Source organism: Choristoneura fumiferana, chromosome 17 (assembly GCF_025370935.1).
Source record: "Choristoneura fumiferana chromosome 17, NRCan_CFum_1, whole genome shotgun sequence".
NCBI lineage: Eukaryota > Metazoa > Arthropoda > Insecta > Lepidoptera > Tortricidae > Choristoneura > Choristoneura fumiferana.
In genome coordinates, this window is record NC_133488.1 from 18,057,316 (window position 1) to 18,074,002 (window position 16,687).

A 16,687-nucleotide genomic window follows, 5' to 3' on the forward strand; every position below is an offset into this window, starting at 1 on the left:
AAACATTTAAGAACCTATACTGCACTTTGGAAATCGCTGTTTTCTGTAAATCTACGCCTTTGGCTATTTCCAGTTATGTCAAAATTGACAAAATAGTTGAATTTTTGTAAGGCCCATAAAGTTCTTATCTGTCTTTCGTGACAATATATATCCTTTCTACACAGCAAAAGAATTACTAGGAAATGTACAAAAAAAAAGAAAACAGTTTAAAATGAGAACTACTCCATGGATTTTTTTGTTCCAGAACCGCCGATTATTGGCAAGATGGTTGGCCAAACAATAAATTACTGATTTTTAAATGTTAACTGCTATTTTTTACGTATTTTAAAATGAAATACTGACTTGTACTTACCTAAAGAAAGATATTCTTTCCGAAACCTTAGTGTAATGGTGGTTGCTTTCGCAATTTTTAAACGCACAATTGTGGTATTATTCACGTCCGCACGTTGGCTGTGGTTGACGCGTACTGTCAGAAATAAGAGCACAAAATAAATCTGTGCTCTTATTTCTCTGGCCGTTTTCAGAGCTGTGACCTTGAATCTAGTACGTATTGATGATCGAAGGTGTAAGGCGGCCTATCAACGTAACCCATTTATAAAATGCTTTGACTATAGTCTAAATTAACAAGCCGTGGTGGCCGAGTGGTTTGACCTATGGCCTCTCAAGCAGAGGATCGTGGGTTCAAACCCCGGCACGCACCTCTGAGTTTTACGAAATTCATGTGCGGAATTACATTTGAAATTTACCACGAGCTTTACGGTGAAGGAAAACATCGTGGGGAAACCTGCACAACCTGCGAAGCAATTCAATGATGTGTGTGAAGTTCCCAATCCGCACTGGACCCGTGTGGGAGCTACTGCCCAAGCCCTCTCATCTGTGAGGAGGCCTGTGCCCAGCAGTGGGACGTATATAGACTGGGATGATAGTCTCAATTAAACTTCAGACGTAGACCACGTCATATGGCAAAACACGAGAAAACCTTCGTTGGGGACCTTTGAGAATAAGTTCTAACCATGTACTTTTAATTATCCCTGCCCGTGCTCCTTAAAATTAGGAGGATTTAAGAGGACGCTTAAAAGAAAATTAATTTTAATTATGAACAACAGCTATTTAATTAGCCTTATTTAAGTGTGCGGTTAAAATAAGATGAGACGTAGCAAAACAGAATAGACTAATCAAATCCCTTAATCCCTGTATGCGGTTGTTATTTCGAGACTTTATCCTTTTTCCGTAGGAATATCGGGATAAAAAGTAGCTTATACATATGTTATTTCAGATGTCCAGCTATCTACATACCAAATTTCATGACTCTTAGCCCAGCGGTTGTTATTTCAAGATTTTATCCCTATCCCGTGGGAATATCGGGATAAAAAGTAGTCGTTTCTGCGTAAAGGAGTAACAAACATACACACACGCACACAAACTTTCGCATTTATAATATAAATATTAGTAGGATATATAATACACACTAGAGGTTACCCGCGGCTTGGCACGCGTAAACTATTCGGTCTGGTAGTTACAATTGAATTTCCCCTGGGAATTCCCAAAATTTATATAACGGTCTTCATTGAGGTTGTGTTATGAACAACATCCATACTATCCATACTTCCATACTTCCATACTTCCATACTATCCATACTTCCATACTATCCATACTCCATACTAATATTATAAATGCGAAAGTAACTCTGTCTGTCTGTATGTCTGTCTGTCTGTCTGTCTGTCTGTTACGCTTTCACGCTAAAACCGCTGAACCGATTTGGATGAAATTTGGTACAGAGATAGAATAGACCTTGGGAAAGAACATAGGCTATCTTTTATCGCGAAAAAGAGGCTTTAAAGGGTTGAAATAGGGGATGAAAGTTTATATGGTGGAAGTTCGTCGCTGTCGAAGATAAGACCATGAAACTTGGCATTTAGGCATTTAATCCATACTTCCATACTATCCATACTATCCATACTATCCATACTATAATATTATAAATGCGAAAGTAACTGTCTGTCTGTCTGTCTGTCTGTCTGTCTGTCTGTTACGCTTTCACGCCTAAACCGCTGAACCGATTTGGATGAAATTTGGTACAGAGATAGAATAGACCTTGGGAAAGAACATAGGCTATCTTTTATCGCGAAAAAGAGGCTTTAAAAGGTTGAAATAGGGGATGAAAGTTTATATGGTGAAAGTTCGTCGCTGTCGAAGATAAAACCATGAAACTTGGCATTTAGGCATTTAATCCATACTTCCATACTATCCATACTTTCATACTATTCATACTATTCATACTAATATTATAAATGCGAAAGTAACTCTGTCTGTCTGTCTGTCTGTCTGTCTGTTACGCTTTCACGCCTAAACCGCTGAACCGATTTGGATGAAATTTGGTACAGAGATAGAATAGACCTTGGGAAAGAACATAGGCTATCTTTTATCGCGAAAAAGAGGCTTTTAGGGGTTGAAATAGGGGATGAAAGTTTATATGGTGGAAGTTCGTCGCTGTCGAAGATAAAACCATGAAACTTGGCATTTAGGCATTTAATAAGAAATAAGTCGATATTTAGTTGAGCTTTTTTAAAAATTCGACCTGTGAGGGGATGAAAGTTTATATGGAAGGTCTTCATTATCGAAGATAAATCGATGAATCTTTATTAAACTTGCTATTTCGGCACGTGATAAGAGACAAATAGATATTTGTTCGCGCGTTTTTTAAAATTCATCCTGAGAGGGGGTGAAATAGGGGATGAAATGAAAGTTTATATGGAAGATCGTCATTGTCGAAGATAAATCGGTGGTTCTTTATGAAACTTTATGATGGTTATAACAAAAAAAATTGTTTATAAGAAAAATGTACGCAATGTGAGGTCATCATGAAAAAATTATGATTTTCAGATTTTTCTTATTTATTGTGCTATAAGAGCTACCTTTATGCAAATTCCAAGTTTCTAGGACAGCCGGCAGTGCGCTATAACTTTTTCTGTTAAGGCGATTTGTATGAAAACACCTTTTTAATGACTGTAGCCAGTTTAATACATCAGTGACTGTAGCTTTTGATTATATTGACTTAGAAGTTTGATTTTTTCACAGCTATCGGGACTATTGACCTGAGTTTAGGATTTAATTTCACCTATACCCGCGCGTTTACGGGATAAAGGGTCTTGACAGACAAGCGGACGGACGGACAGCAAAGTGATCCTATAAGGGTTCAATTTTTTCCTCTTGAGGAACGGAACCCTAAAAAACATTCGTTCTGGCGCTTTTTAAATTACAACCTATTTACTTGAAAATATGGGGATGAAAGTTCTTACGGAATTCCAAACAAATTTACTATAAGTATATTCATCGGAACTCTGTGTAGCTAAAATGCCGTCTTAATTATAATCCTACCCTCCTAACTTACAATAAAGGACGTAAGGTGTCAAGAGTTCACTATGAAGAATGAGTCCTTTTGTGTTGGCAGGGTAGAATACACGTCGTTTTGCTAAAATGTGGCTACCCGCAAAATAATTATGTTTTACTTAAGAACATGGATGGATGGAAGAACAAAAAAAATTTATACTCATAGCAATGTATTGAAATGGTTATTTTCAGTAAACCGTAGAAGTTTCTATGTGCTGTTATTGGCAGAATAGGTATTCTAAATACATTAAATACTTCCCAAAGTTACTATTCCACGCGGACGAAGTCGCGGGCAAAAGCTAGTATTAAATATATTGACCCGGATAACTCACGTCTTAAATTGAGTTTAGCTCGACATGTTTCGGGCTAATCCGTAGCCCTTCGTCTCCGGAGCAACGCGACTCAGCGGCTGCTGCAACACCCGCTCGCGCGACTACCCGACGAAACTGACACCGACACACAACTACCCGCGTTTTCATCATCATTACAACTGTCAAATGTAGGGTAGCACACAACACTAACAGCATCGCTCTGTAAAGGTACGTTCACATACACCGATGACGCAGCACATCATGCAGCATGTCGAGCTAAACTCGATTAAAGACGTGAGTTAACTGTCCAAAATTTCAAAACTCTAAGACAAGCTGTTGAAATCTCAAGAAATTATCCCTATCCCGTGGGAACATCGGAATTAAAAGTAGCCTATGTGTTATTCCTGAGGTCCAGCTACCTACATACCAAATTTCTCGAATCTAAGCCCAACGGTATACCGTGGGAATATCGCGATAAAAAGTATCCTATGTTTTAATCTTCATCCAAATCCGTCCAGCCGTTTCAGCGTAAAGAAGTAACACACATACTCACACACAAACTTTCGTATTTATAATATTTGTAGGATTATATTCCAGTACCTGGCCGACCGAGATTCCCTAGGGCTAAAACTCGAAAATACGCGTTTTCTCAAACAGGTAAAACAAAGCTAGATTAATTGCTCGGCCCCGAAAACCAACGTAGCAATTTATAACGAACACGTAGAGCCGTTTTCGAGATACCGGAAATAAATTAATATACAAGAATTAGGGGCTGTTTCACCATCCATTGATTAGCGTTAACTGGCGGTTAGGTGTGATGCCGTCTCACATTTAACCGTCGGTTAACGCTAATCAATGGATGGTGAAACAGCACCCTAGTGTTCTTCCGCGGTTTCGCACACGTAAATCATAGCATCCAGAACTGGTACTGGAATTTAAAGTTCGGGATTTTTAAAAATTCCCGTGGGAATTCCCGAAAATTAAATTGTTGTTTTTCATTGACGTTATATTAAAAACAATCTTGTCAAATTTCATGAGTCTAAGCCCAGCGACTGTGATTCCGAGATTTTATCGCTATCCCGTGGGAATATCAAGATAAAAATTAGACTATAGAATAGATAAAGTAGCCTAAAGTAGTAGATTGAGTGGCTAAGAGAAGGAAGCCAGTGTAGCATAAGGAAAGTTAAAAATGCTCTCAAAAGGATTCTTTTGCAAAGACTACCTTGGGGTACATTTTTGCAAAAGTATCCACATCTCTGTATATGTTGTAACTTTTGTTTCGTTTTTGTATTTAGATCTATCTATTTAGCCTGTGGAGTGGCAGCGCCATATTTAAACGAGCGCGTTCTCGCCAACAAACTGTAATATCAGTTTGGCGAGTGGATGTACATTAAGGCCGTCTTGCATGAAAAAAAATCTAGATTTAGTAGTTAAACATAGCTTAAGCTTGACAGTTCCATACATTTGACACTACTAAACTGAGCTTAACCCTAACTCGAGATTTATGTGCTTCCAGCAAGTAGCCATAGTAAATAAGTGTATGTAATACCTATGTGTGAGAAATAAATAAATAAAATATGTTTTATTCCATATGTCCAGCTATCTTCATACCAAATTTCACCCAAATCCGTCCAGCCGTTTCAGCGTGAAGGAGTAACAAACATTCTCACTCACTCAGAAACTTTCGCCTTTACTCGTATAATAGTACGATCACTTCTTTAAAGGTAGGTATGAGATGTTCCAGCTAGCTTGAATTTAACAAAGATTAGGATCAGCTATGACAGTCATGCAATTAAATCCGAATTTATTTCTAAAGTTGACAATATAATCCCCTTTCCCTAATTTGTCAATGAATATTTTAGAAAATCTTGAACTCTCATTAAGTGTTCGCATAGCGCTTTAGAGCTTAATTTGTGACTTAATTACTGAGTGGAATGAAAAGATAATAAGGAAGCTTATATTTTATCTTATTAATCAACCATTTTCTATGCCTTGATGGAGTATATTTTATGTAATCAAATCATGATGATCATCATAAATTTTGTTGAAAGCTTTTGTCACTCTTATTTCGCTAAAATTAATACAACACACACTTCATTCAATTTGAATATTTATTTCATTTCAATTAGATTAAGTGTTTGGTGGGGGTACTGTTAGAGCCATTTTTCTTTCTTTCTCTCTTTCTTTCTTTCTAATAGCCTTAATTGAATAAAGTAATTTTGACTTTAACTTATTTGTTCCTCAAACAATGGAACCCTTACAGGATCACTCGCATGTCCGTCCGTTTGTAAGTCTGCATTTTATTTGTAATAAGGGTTACTTGATAGGCGAAGTATTGCTAGATGGTCTTATTGTCAAGAGGTCCGTTTGACGTTACAATTCTTGCTGTGATTGGCTCGATTAGGTAGTTTTTAAACCAATCACAAGCAAGATACAAATGTCAATGTTGTCAAACGGACCTCAATGTACTTAGCACCAACTAACCTGTTAATCCATACTTCCATACTAATATTATAAATGCGAAAGTAACTTTGTCTGTCTGTCTGTCTGTCTGTCTGTTACGCTTTCACACCTAAACCGCTGAACTGATTTTGATGAAATTTGGTACAGAGATAGAATAGACCTTGGGAAAGAACATAGGCTATCTTTTATTGCGAAAAAGAGGCTTTAAGGGGTTGAAATAGGGGATGAAAGTTTATAAGGTGGAAGTTCGTCGCTGTCGAAGATAAAACCATGAAACTTGGCATTTAGGCACTTAATAAAAGTGCAAAATAGGTATCCTAAATAAATTAAATACTTCCCACAGTTACCTACTATTCCACGCGGACGAAGTCGCGGGCAAAAGCTAGTAACTAATATGTTTAAAATTGTTACTTTTTCGCATTCACTTGACATTTTCATTAAATATATCATTAAATAACAAATTATTGCAAACCTTTGCAAGGGGCAAGGGGCATCTTCGCCCATCATTATTTCGCTCGAAGGGCAAAGACCCCCACAAGCCTCCTAATGACGTCAAAGTCTTGCGCTATTACAATCCTCCGAGATTGTTTGAGCTGCTAGATAATAGGAGCGTTGAACTTACCTTTTCTTTGTTCTTGAATTTGCAGATGACTGTACCTCCATCCTGTGTACACTGAGGTATATCTCTTCAATGCAGCTGTCTTAGCATCCCACCAATATTATAAATGTGGATGTTTGTAAATCTGTTTGTTTGACATCCTAACGTCTAAACAGCTGAGCCGATGTAGATGAAAATTAAATAATTTGAATCCCGAGGAATTAGGGTAATTTTTGTCCCGGAAAATTGCAGAAGTTCCCGCAGGATAGCGTTAAGCGAATCCTACGCGGATGGAGTCCCGGGCAACAGCTAGTGTAAATTATTTTTTTTAACAGCTCAAAACTTTAATACAACTAATATTTTTGTTGACTATACTTTGGTTGATTGCCATCCAATCTGTATGTTAAGTAAATTCATCCACTGGTGGTGTGATAAATTCGATTTTTGAGGTTTGACCCACAATAAGACGCATTTTTAATACGTTTATTGTAGGGATTGTATTGACGTAATACTTGTATGAACTATATAGAAATTATATGCGTCTGTCATTTAAAAAAATAATAAAATACTTCATAAATTCATAATACTAAAAATGATAACGCTCACAGAGAATATCAGTTTTGATAGTTAATCCTACAGCCAATAATGAAACCAATCCCCAATTAAAAATACGTTATTCTCCCAACGAATTGCCATCACTATTCAACGAGAGAACCTATTGGGTACCGTACTATCCATACGGCTGCGGCGCGTTTCCACCAGAGATGTGCGAGAATGTATGTATGTATATAAACTCTTTATTGTGCACAAGAAAAGAAACAAAATACAATTGACAAACTTTGTGAGTATTGCGAGGAATGTGTTTTTCATGAACCAATAGAAACACTTCATTTAAATAGCCTCGCTCCGCTCAGCTGTTGTGCTGTGCGAGGATAGGTAAATGGAGCGTTTCTATTGGTTCATGAAAAACACATTTCTCGCACATCTCTGGTGGATACGCAGCCTACCAAGGGGGTCTTTTTAGGGTTCCGTAACCAAAATAGCAAAAACGGAACCCTTATAGTTTCCCCATCTCTGTCTGTCCGTCCGCGGCTTTGCTCAGAGACCGTGCTAAAAATATGTAGCGACCATGCCAACAAAATAGTACAAAAAAAAATTTTTTTTTTGGTATCTCCCCTAGATGTGTTGGGGGTGATTTTTTTTTCTCATCCAACCCTTTGGTGTCGGGAATCGTTGGATAGGTCTTTTAAAATCATATGGGGTTTGTAAAGACGATTTTTCGATTCTGTGATCTGTTTGCGAAATATAAATTTTCATTAAAATCAAGCGTCCCCCTCTAAAACTATTAGTTTGAAAAATTTGAAAAAATTCATGATGGTAGTAAATTTTGAACATGAAACTACCGTGAGACTCACTCATATTAAATGATATTGTAACGGATAAATCTCGTCTTAAACCGAGTTTAGCTCAACATGCTTGTTTGTTTGCGCGAGCAGAGCGGTGGCGCGCAGTGTGCGTGTTGTGGCAGCCGCCGAGTCGCGTGCTTGAGAAGAAGGGCTACGAAATAGCCCGAAACATGTCGAGCTAAACTCGGTTGAAGACGTGAGTTATCCGTTACAATATCATTTAATATGGTAGTAAATATATCAAATTTACAAGGAAAACTATAACAGTTAAATTCTTGGTAGTTTAGGAGTAAATAGCAGCCTAAGGTATAAAATATAACTAAACTTGGAAAATTCCGTACAAAATGCAATATTAACGTAAGTAACGGCTACGGTACCCTACCTTGGGCGTGGCGGGTTTTTTTTTAGATTCATTTAGTATTCAGTTGGTTAAGACTATAGTTCAGTTCTATTTGCGATATGTTCCTAATATGTATATTAATACTAAATTACGTAATAATGTGCCCTCTGCCCATGTCCTCAATGTTTTGGCTGTGCGGCACGCCCCAATCCACTTTTAATAAAATATTTTTTTGACGGTCAAAAGATCACTTTCTGCATTTTCCAGGATAAATTCCAATATTTTTATTTAATTAGAAACTTGATTTGTTAACGACTATCCGTTTGCCTTCTGCAAGCAACGGATCAGTTTACTAACAATTTAGAAATCCCCGCCGTATTTATGTTCTTCGTTTTACAGTATACAATAAAAGATATTGCTTTTTCAGCTTGATTGAAATTAATTGTAGGGAAAACTAGTTTACGCCTGCGTTGCTACTTTGCAGACGCCCTGTCCCGGGGGAATATATCAAACTCCGTTCTAATTCAGTTCTTTAGTACAGGGACTAAAACGTGACAAATTATTATATTATGGAAAACGAGCTAGTGGGCCTCCTGATGGTAAGAAATCACCACCGCCTATAAACATCTGCAACACCAGCCAACCTAAAAGCCTAAGATGGGATACCTCAAGTGCCAGTAATTTCACCGGCTGTCTTACTCTCCACCCGTGAAAGCACTGCTGCTTCACGGCAGAATTTAGAATAAATGAAAATGAATATGAATTAAAGAGGCAGCCGTCACCAAGCACATTTCAGTACTTACTGGTTTACGAATTCACTATTTCTTTTAATTAAGATAAAAGTGCGAGTGTTGGTCACTGTCCCGGTAGTTGTCAACTTTAATTTTATATCATTGAATAAGAATAAGAATGATTTATTGGCTGATAAAATAGATACACATACAGAAACACTGACTTAATATACACATCCATGCCTATTCCTACCAGGCAAAATGGCCGCCACTCAGCTATGTGTCGCGAAAAGAACTGAAGATGATTGGCTATAGAAATGATAGCAAAGTGTCGTCTATTAGACATACACATTTACACATCTCTAGCCACTGTCCAGCGTTAGTACATTTTATATTTATTTAGTTACACATTTACGTAAAAAATATAAAAGTCCATTAGTAGGAAACCTCTAAATTTCACATTTCTAGATTCATAAGTTTACGCTGCGTGCGCGTTTGCCAGCTGTTCAGCCAGGACTTTTCTTTTAGATGTAAGTAACTTATAATGTTATAGTGTTATTTACCTAAAGGCCGTATTGTATAACGCGCGAGCACCCGTTATATCATTTACCATTTCGTTCTATCCTCGTACTATATATACAATGTGACAGAAAGAAATGGTTAAAATGATTGAGATTGCGCGTGCATTAGACAATAAAGTCGCTGATGCTCATTAATATCTGAATATACATCTAGACAGCTCCGATGTACTCATATTAGATATTAATAATGTATTACTTAATATTTGAGTAACAATGTACTCTCAATCGCTTATAACTACTAATAAAGTTATACGAGAACATTTAAGAATTTATATGACTTACCACTAAACTAAAGTGTATTAATAACACTGACGATGATAATAATTAATAAAACGATCAATACGATTCACCTCGTGCTACCACCGTTTATTTACATCAAGCACTATTACTATGCCAACCGGTTCATCATACATATAACATTCATACATATAACATCCATCCGCATATACTAATATTATAAATGCGAAAGTGAGTTTGTGTGTTTGTCCGTCTTTTACGCCGTAACGGAGCGACGGATCGACGTGAGTTTTGGCATAGAGATAGTTCATGGACCCGAGAGTGACGTAGGTACGCTACCTTTTATCCCGGAAAAATGCACAGTTTCCGAGGGAACAGCGCGCGATTACCGAATACCACGCGGGCGGAGCCGCGGGCAAAAGCTAGTACATGTATATTTCTAAACGCTGATTTATACAAACAGTCAAATGTATACAGTCACCAATAAGGCTACTGACCCCACTCGTGGATTTTATACAGTCACCAACACCAATATGTGACACATCAAAGCGTGCATAAATATCTGATACGACTCTATTTCTACGGCCGGTACGACGTTCAAATATTTTTGCACGCTCCGTTGTGGCAGATATTAATGCGGGTAACTGTACATCCCTGTCGTATCGTTATGTATGAACTGTCGTAAATATATTACATGACCAAACTTTTAACTGTGGTATATACTCTGTAACCATGTATGCAATATTGAACATGAAACTACCGTGAGACTCACTCATATTAAATATGTGTGCGCGTGTTGCAGCAGCCGCTGATTCGAGTCGCGTTGCTCCGAAGACGAAGGGCTACGGATTAGCCCGAAACATGTCGAGCTAAACTCGATTTAAGACGTGAGTTATCCGGATATTTAATATGTATGCAATACTGTAACCATGTATACAAAAATTGACCTTCTTCCACTTACCTACACATAAAGCAACATTATGGCACAAAGACCCAACTATCACAGACCCCAAACAAGGCGCTCGAGTGCACTACCGTTTCCAAATAAAACGAATGACAAAATTATTACATATCTACCAACTCTTGTAAAAATGTTAAACTTATTTTTTTATTTAATTATGTTCTGGCAATAAACAAATATCCTAGCAGAAAAATGTAGACGGTCCCTTTATTTTTCGAGCGTATTTTGGGATATTTCTAACCATATAATTTTAAAAAAAGCGTTGCGTAAAGCGTTGTCAGGCCTCCCACCGGGTGGACTGACGACATCGTGAGAGTTGCGGGAGTGGCGTTCTAAGGGGGGCCTTTGCTCAGCAGTGGACGTCTACTTACCGGCTGATGATGATGATGAATTGACAAAATAATGAAACATTTATTCAATCATTCAAAAGAAAAGGAGTTGTGGAAGTGCTGGTTGTCAAAGGATTGCGATTCAGTCGTGTCACGCACGACCGCCCCTACAAGCACCCGTTTATTCCAATGGTGTATGCGTCGTTATGTTATTTATTGCATTCCACTGGAGGAGGCAAGGCACTGACACCCACAGGACGTCTGTACTTTATTACTCCGAGAATCTTTATCACATTAAGGGGCTGTTTCACCATCCATTGATTAGTGTTAACTGACGGTTAAATGTGATGCCGTCTCCGTCTATTCGAACAAAACAAATAGAGACGGCATCACATTTAACCGTCAGTTAAGACTAATCAACGGATGGTGAAACAGCCCCTAAGGATCGACAATTGCTGATGTTCAAAATACGCTGATGCACTGTAAACGCGGTGCCGCGTCTCATGCCACTTACCTTACTTACGTAATTACCACTCATTCTTTAACGTGATAAAGTCCCGATTGTGTTTGTAATACGAGTGAAAATCACTAAAGTTTAAAATATTTTTCTAGTTTCTTGCATTATTTTCAGAATTAAACACGATTTAGTCAAGTGCTCTACACTGTTCAAATAACAACCAGGGCCCTGTTTCTGTTTCTGTGAGTTTTTTTTAATTCGACTGGAAGGCAAACGAGTAAGTGGGTCTCCTGATGGTAAGAGATCACCACCGCCCATGAACATCTGCAACACCAGGGGGTGCCAGTAATTTCACCGGTTGTCAGTTTAATGATTTTGGTCGATAAAGTGATGTTTACAGGGCCCAGTTTCTCGAAGCATAATAATATTAGTGAAGCATAATATTATTAGACTAATTTGCTTCCAGAAACTGGGCCCTGTAAACATCATTATATCGACCAAAACCATTCCACACGCCTGTGCGGGGCTATGTATTACAAAATTCGAAAATCGAAGTTCATATCGTACTCTGTCCATCCTACTCTCGTATTAAATAATATTAGCGTGAGCGGAACGGCAAGATACGATGTTTGAATTTTGCACTCAGTAGCCTGGAGCGACGGGACTATGTTATTTATAGAATTAACTGCAAAATCATCTATACCCACGCAACGCATTCGGTTTGTATCCTTAAGCTTTGAACTAAAAGCGATATCAGCCGTAAGCAAGATAAATTTTACTGTAGCTATTTCAATTAAACAGTCGCGAGCGACCGGCCGGCGTGCGCGCACGTTCCATTTTCAAAATGATAATTGTCAGGCTTCTTTTGTTTCTCACGGTAGTGGCCAGTGCGTGGTCGCAGGCGTCCAAGCCGGTGGTGAGGGTTACACAGGGCGTGCTGCAAGGGTCGTGGAAGGTGTCTACTAAGGGTAGACCGTATGCTAGCTTCGAAGGAGTCCCGTATGCGAGGCCGCCTGTGGGCAAATATAGGTTTAGGGTAAGTAATAATAGCTCTATAACCTAATACAACTTAAGCTCTCGTGAGTTATATTTGATAAAATTACAAATTTAAACGGTTCCACTCAGGATCAGGAAAGGTCCGACGAGTTTCGATATTTTCAGTAGATCTTTTTCATAGGTGTATGTAGTTGCAAGTTTCAGTAAGTTGTGTGTAGGTGTTTCTCTATAACCTTCATTGATAAAAAACCGGCCAAGAGCATGTCGGACACGCCCGAAATAGGGTTTCGTAGCCATTACGACAAACGGAATATATAATATAATAAAACGAAATATTTTATACGGAATCTTCCACAGTTAGGTATATTTTATACCTTAGGCTGCTATTTACTCTTAAACTACTAATAATTCTCAAACAAACTTAGCCGTTATAGTTTTCCTTGAAAGTTTGATATACTTACTACCATCCTGAATTTTTTCAAATTTTTCCACCCACCGGTTTAGATTTTATAGGGGGGGACGCTCGATTTTAATGATGACATGCTCAGGAGGGAAAATTTGCACTTTAAAGTTGAATATTTCGCAAAAAATCAATGAATCGAAAAATCGTATTAGCAAACCCTTAATGGTTTTAAAAGACCTATCCAACGATACCCCACACTATAGGGTTGGATGAGAAAAAAAAACAGTCCCACTTTACGTCTATGAGGTACACTAAAAAAAATTTTTTTTTATTTTTTTATTGTACCATTTTGTCGGCTTAGTTTACATTTATAACCGTGCAAAGCTATAGCTTTCTAGCATTGATAGTCCCTGAGCAAAGCCGCGGACGGACGGACAGACAGACAGACAGACATGGCGAAACTATAAGGGTTCCGTTTTTGCCATTTTGACTCTGGAACCCTAAAAGAGAATGGAAGGTACGTTATATGAACTCATTTTTGCATTTATAGGCAATCATGCCCATCTACTACCGAAGGTACGAATATGTGTATACCAAATTACAAGTAAATTCGACTACCTACTGCAATCGGGTAAAATAAACTTGCAAGATTTGACCCAAAAACCACAACAAAAATTAAATAAAAACTTGTAAAAACAAATATGGTGTTAAGAAGTTCCAGTTAGTCACAAATCTATTATAGCATTTTTTTATAAAAATAGGTTAGACCATGGTTAGATAATAGAGCCAACCACGTTTATTTAATATATTTATAAAATGAATGAACTAAAAGAATTTCTTTGCTCACCCGCGACCTTATGATATAGTTAAGTTTATGCAAAATATGCGTGTTCATGCAGTTCCTCCACCTCCTACATTATGTACCTTTATAGTTTATTTAATATTTTGACCGTTTTGCTGTCACTGATTTTCTTTTAAAAGCGGAGAACGAACTGACATGAACAAATTATGAGTGTAGAATTAGAAATCAAGTAAAATAATTGAATTAGCAAAACATATGACTATTTTTTTAACAATGAAGTTATCTAAAAAAAAACGCGATAAAGTAACTTAAAATAAAAATAAAAGTTGGGTCATCTAACGTATACAGTAATTTTATTAATACCTTGTTTATGTAGGTATCAAATTTGTAGTCAGTTCAACCAGTAGAAGCGCTTCTAATTAAACCACCCGTATAATCTTTATTTATTGTACTCTTTCCCTTCCCTTCCCTTCCCTTGTAAGTTGTTCATTTGCTCTTCATTCATTTTAATGTTTACATAACGTGTAGAATTAGTTTGCAACCTCCGACTTTTCTTTACCTGAGTTCCTTGTAATGTCGCACGAATCATTTTATGGTCTGAGTTAAAATTTAGGTTATGTATGATTGATAAATCTTTAAAAAAGTTTGGTTTATTTGTCATAATATAGTCAATTTCATTTTTATACAATCCATTTGAGGAAGTCCAAGTCCATTTCTTATTCTTTTTCTTTTTGTAAAAACTATTCATAATACTAAGTTTGTTTTCGAAACCAAAGTTCACCAATCTTTCTCCATTTTTGCTCCTTTTGCCATTGCCGTATCTTCCTATAGCATACTCTTCTCCTGCTCGACATTCCCCAATTTGACCGTTAAAATCTCCCATTAATATAACATTTTTGTGCGCAGTATCAACAGTTCTTTGTAGGTTTTGGTAAAAAAGTTCTATTTTGTCTACATCTTCTTTTTTATCTGATTCAGTTGGTGAATATGCCTGAATTATTGACCAATATTCCTCTTTGCTAGTCTGTATGGGAAGTTTAATGTTTAGAATAGCTATTCTTTCGGATATTCCTCTCAATTCCTCTATTCTGTCACTGTATTCCCGTTTTACCAAAAATCCAACCCCATACTGACCTGGTGTTTCTCCTTTGTAATGTAATATGTACTTTCCGTAATCTTCTATACCTTCTCCTAATCTTCTCATTTCGCTTATTCCAATAATATCCCATTTAATTTCGTTGATTGCTGTCTCTAATTCAATTAGTTTTTCTGGGGTTCTTAGTGATCGTGCGTTAAATGACGCTATGTGTAAGTCGCAATTGTTATTTATTTTTTGATTTTTTATTCTTAGAGGGTGTTGGTCGTTTTCCCCCACGATGACCAGTCGGCTTGGGGGAGGATGTTGCTTTTTTGTATGTGTTTCTATTTCTTTACATTGTTGTATTTTCCGTCTGCCGAGAGTTGGTTGCTATTGTTGTTTGTTTGTAGAAGGGTTACTTAGAGAGTTGGATCTATTCCTCATCGCATCAAATGCGTTGATTCTATTGCCCTTGAAGGATGTGGAAGGTTGATGTTTTTTAGGTACATTATTCGGAGAATGTGGGGAATAAGATGTTTCTCGTTTCCTTTTATCACTAATTGATTCATTTTCCTTCACTACGAGCTTATCATATTTCAAAAACGCTATTTTTCCTTTCTTCCTTTCTTCCACCAACTCCGCTTGTAAAGCTTTCCTTTTAGCCAAAACATCCTTGGGATAGTCTTCAGTGACATATATCTTCTTGAGATCCTTCTTCTTTTTCATTATCTCTCTCTTTTTCCACCCGTTTACGAAAGAACAGAGGATTGGTCTCGGTTTATTACCTTCTCTATTTTTATTCCCTATGCGGTATATGTTGTTTATTCCGTTTTCTTCGATTTCAATATTTATATCACTTTTAAAGGTTTCTTTTATGTTATTTATTACTTCTAGTGTAGATTTTTCTGTTTCTTCCATGCCAAATATTACAATGTTGTTGTTCCTTCTTTCCCTTTTCCAGAATTCTAACTCTTTTTCCTGGTTTTCTACTTTTAATTTCAAGCTTTTATTTTCTTCTATAATAGGGATTAGCTTCTCATCCATTCGTACCATCATATTATTAATAATAGATTCAGTAAGTTCCTCATTTTGATGTTGCATTTCCAATTTCATTTTATCAAACAAAAGTTGCAATTGTGCCTCCATTTTTATTGTTTTTCCGGATGGAACGAAACGCAATAGTAGAAATTAGTAGAAATATTCTTCAACACTTGCAACACTGGCGTATATGTCAGTCGTTCTTTAGCTGACAAAGTAACTGTCAAGGTTGTCAAGTTCAATCTCTTCTGAACATCTACCCTCTAACCTTAAAATGTTGTAGATGAACTTTCTTCTTTATTTGTGATGTAATGTGCCGATTTCACTTCAATTAATACCTCCAACACTTCAAGGTTTCTTTTTTGATGTTGTGCAGTAGTACTTTTGATTGTATGACACTGTAAACTATTTTTTTCGCGACTTTGATCGGACGTTGATGTTTACACTTCAAAGGTCGGTAGCGGAAGGGAAAGAGTACAATAAATCAACTCAGGATAAATACTGTGATTTTGTAAATAGCCTTAAAACTGAAGTCAGAAAAATAAATACACGTAATAAAACAATA

General features: G+C 37.1%; 2 protein-coding genes across 2 annotated transcripts in view; one reads left to right on the forward strand and one right to left on the reverse strand.

Moving 5' to 3' along the window:
• The first annotated feature begins 12,588 nt into the window (after positions 1-12,588).
• Positions 12,589-16,687, forward strand: part of LOC141437471 (carboxylic ester hydrolase-like) — a 47,543-nt gene continuing 43,444 nt past the window's right edge. Inside the window, exon 1 of the mRNA XM_074100873.1 lies at positions 12,589-12,841. Within this exon, the coding sequence (XP_073956974.1) occupies positions 12,650-12,841 (192 nt within the window). The 5' untranslated portion in view covers positions 12,589-12,649. The remainder of the gene's footprint in view (positions 12,842-16,687) is intronic.
• Positions 15,475-16,230, reverse strand: LOC141437472 (uncharacterized). Its single transcript, XM_074100874.1, has one exon. The coding sequence runs from the start codon at positions 16,228-16,230 to the stop codon at positions 15,475-15,477; it is 756 nt and encodes a 251-aa protein (XP_073956975.1).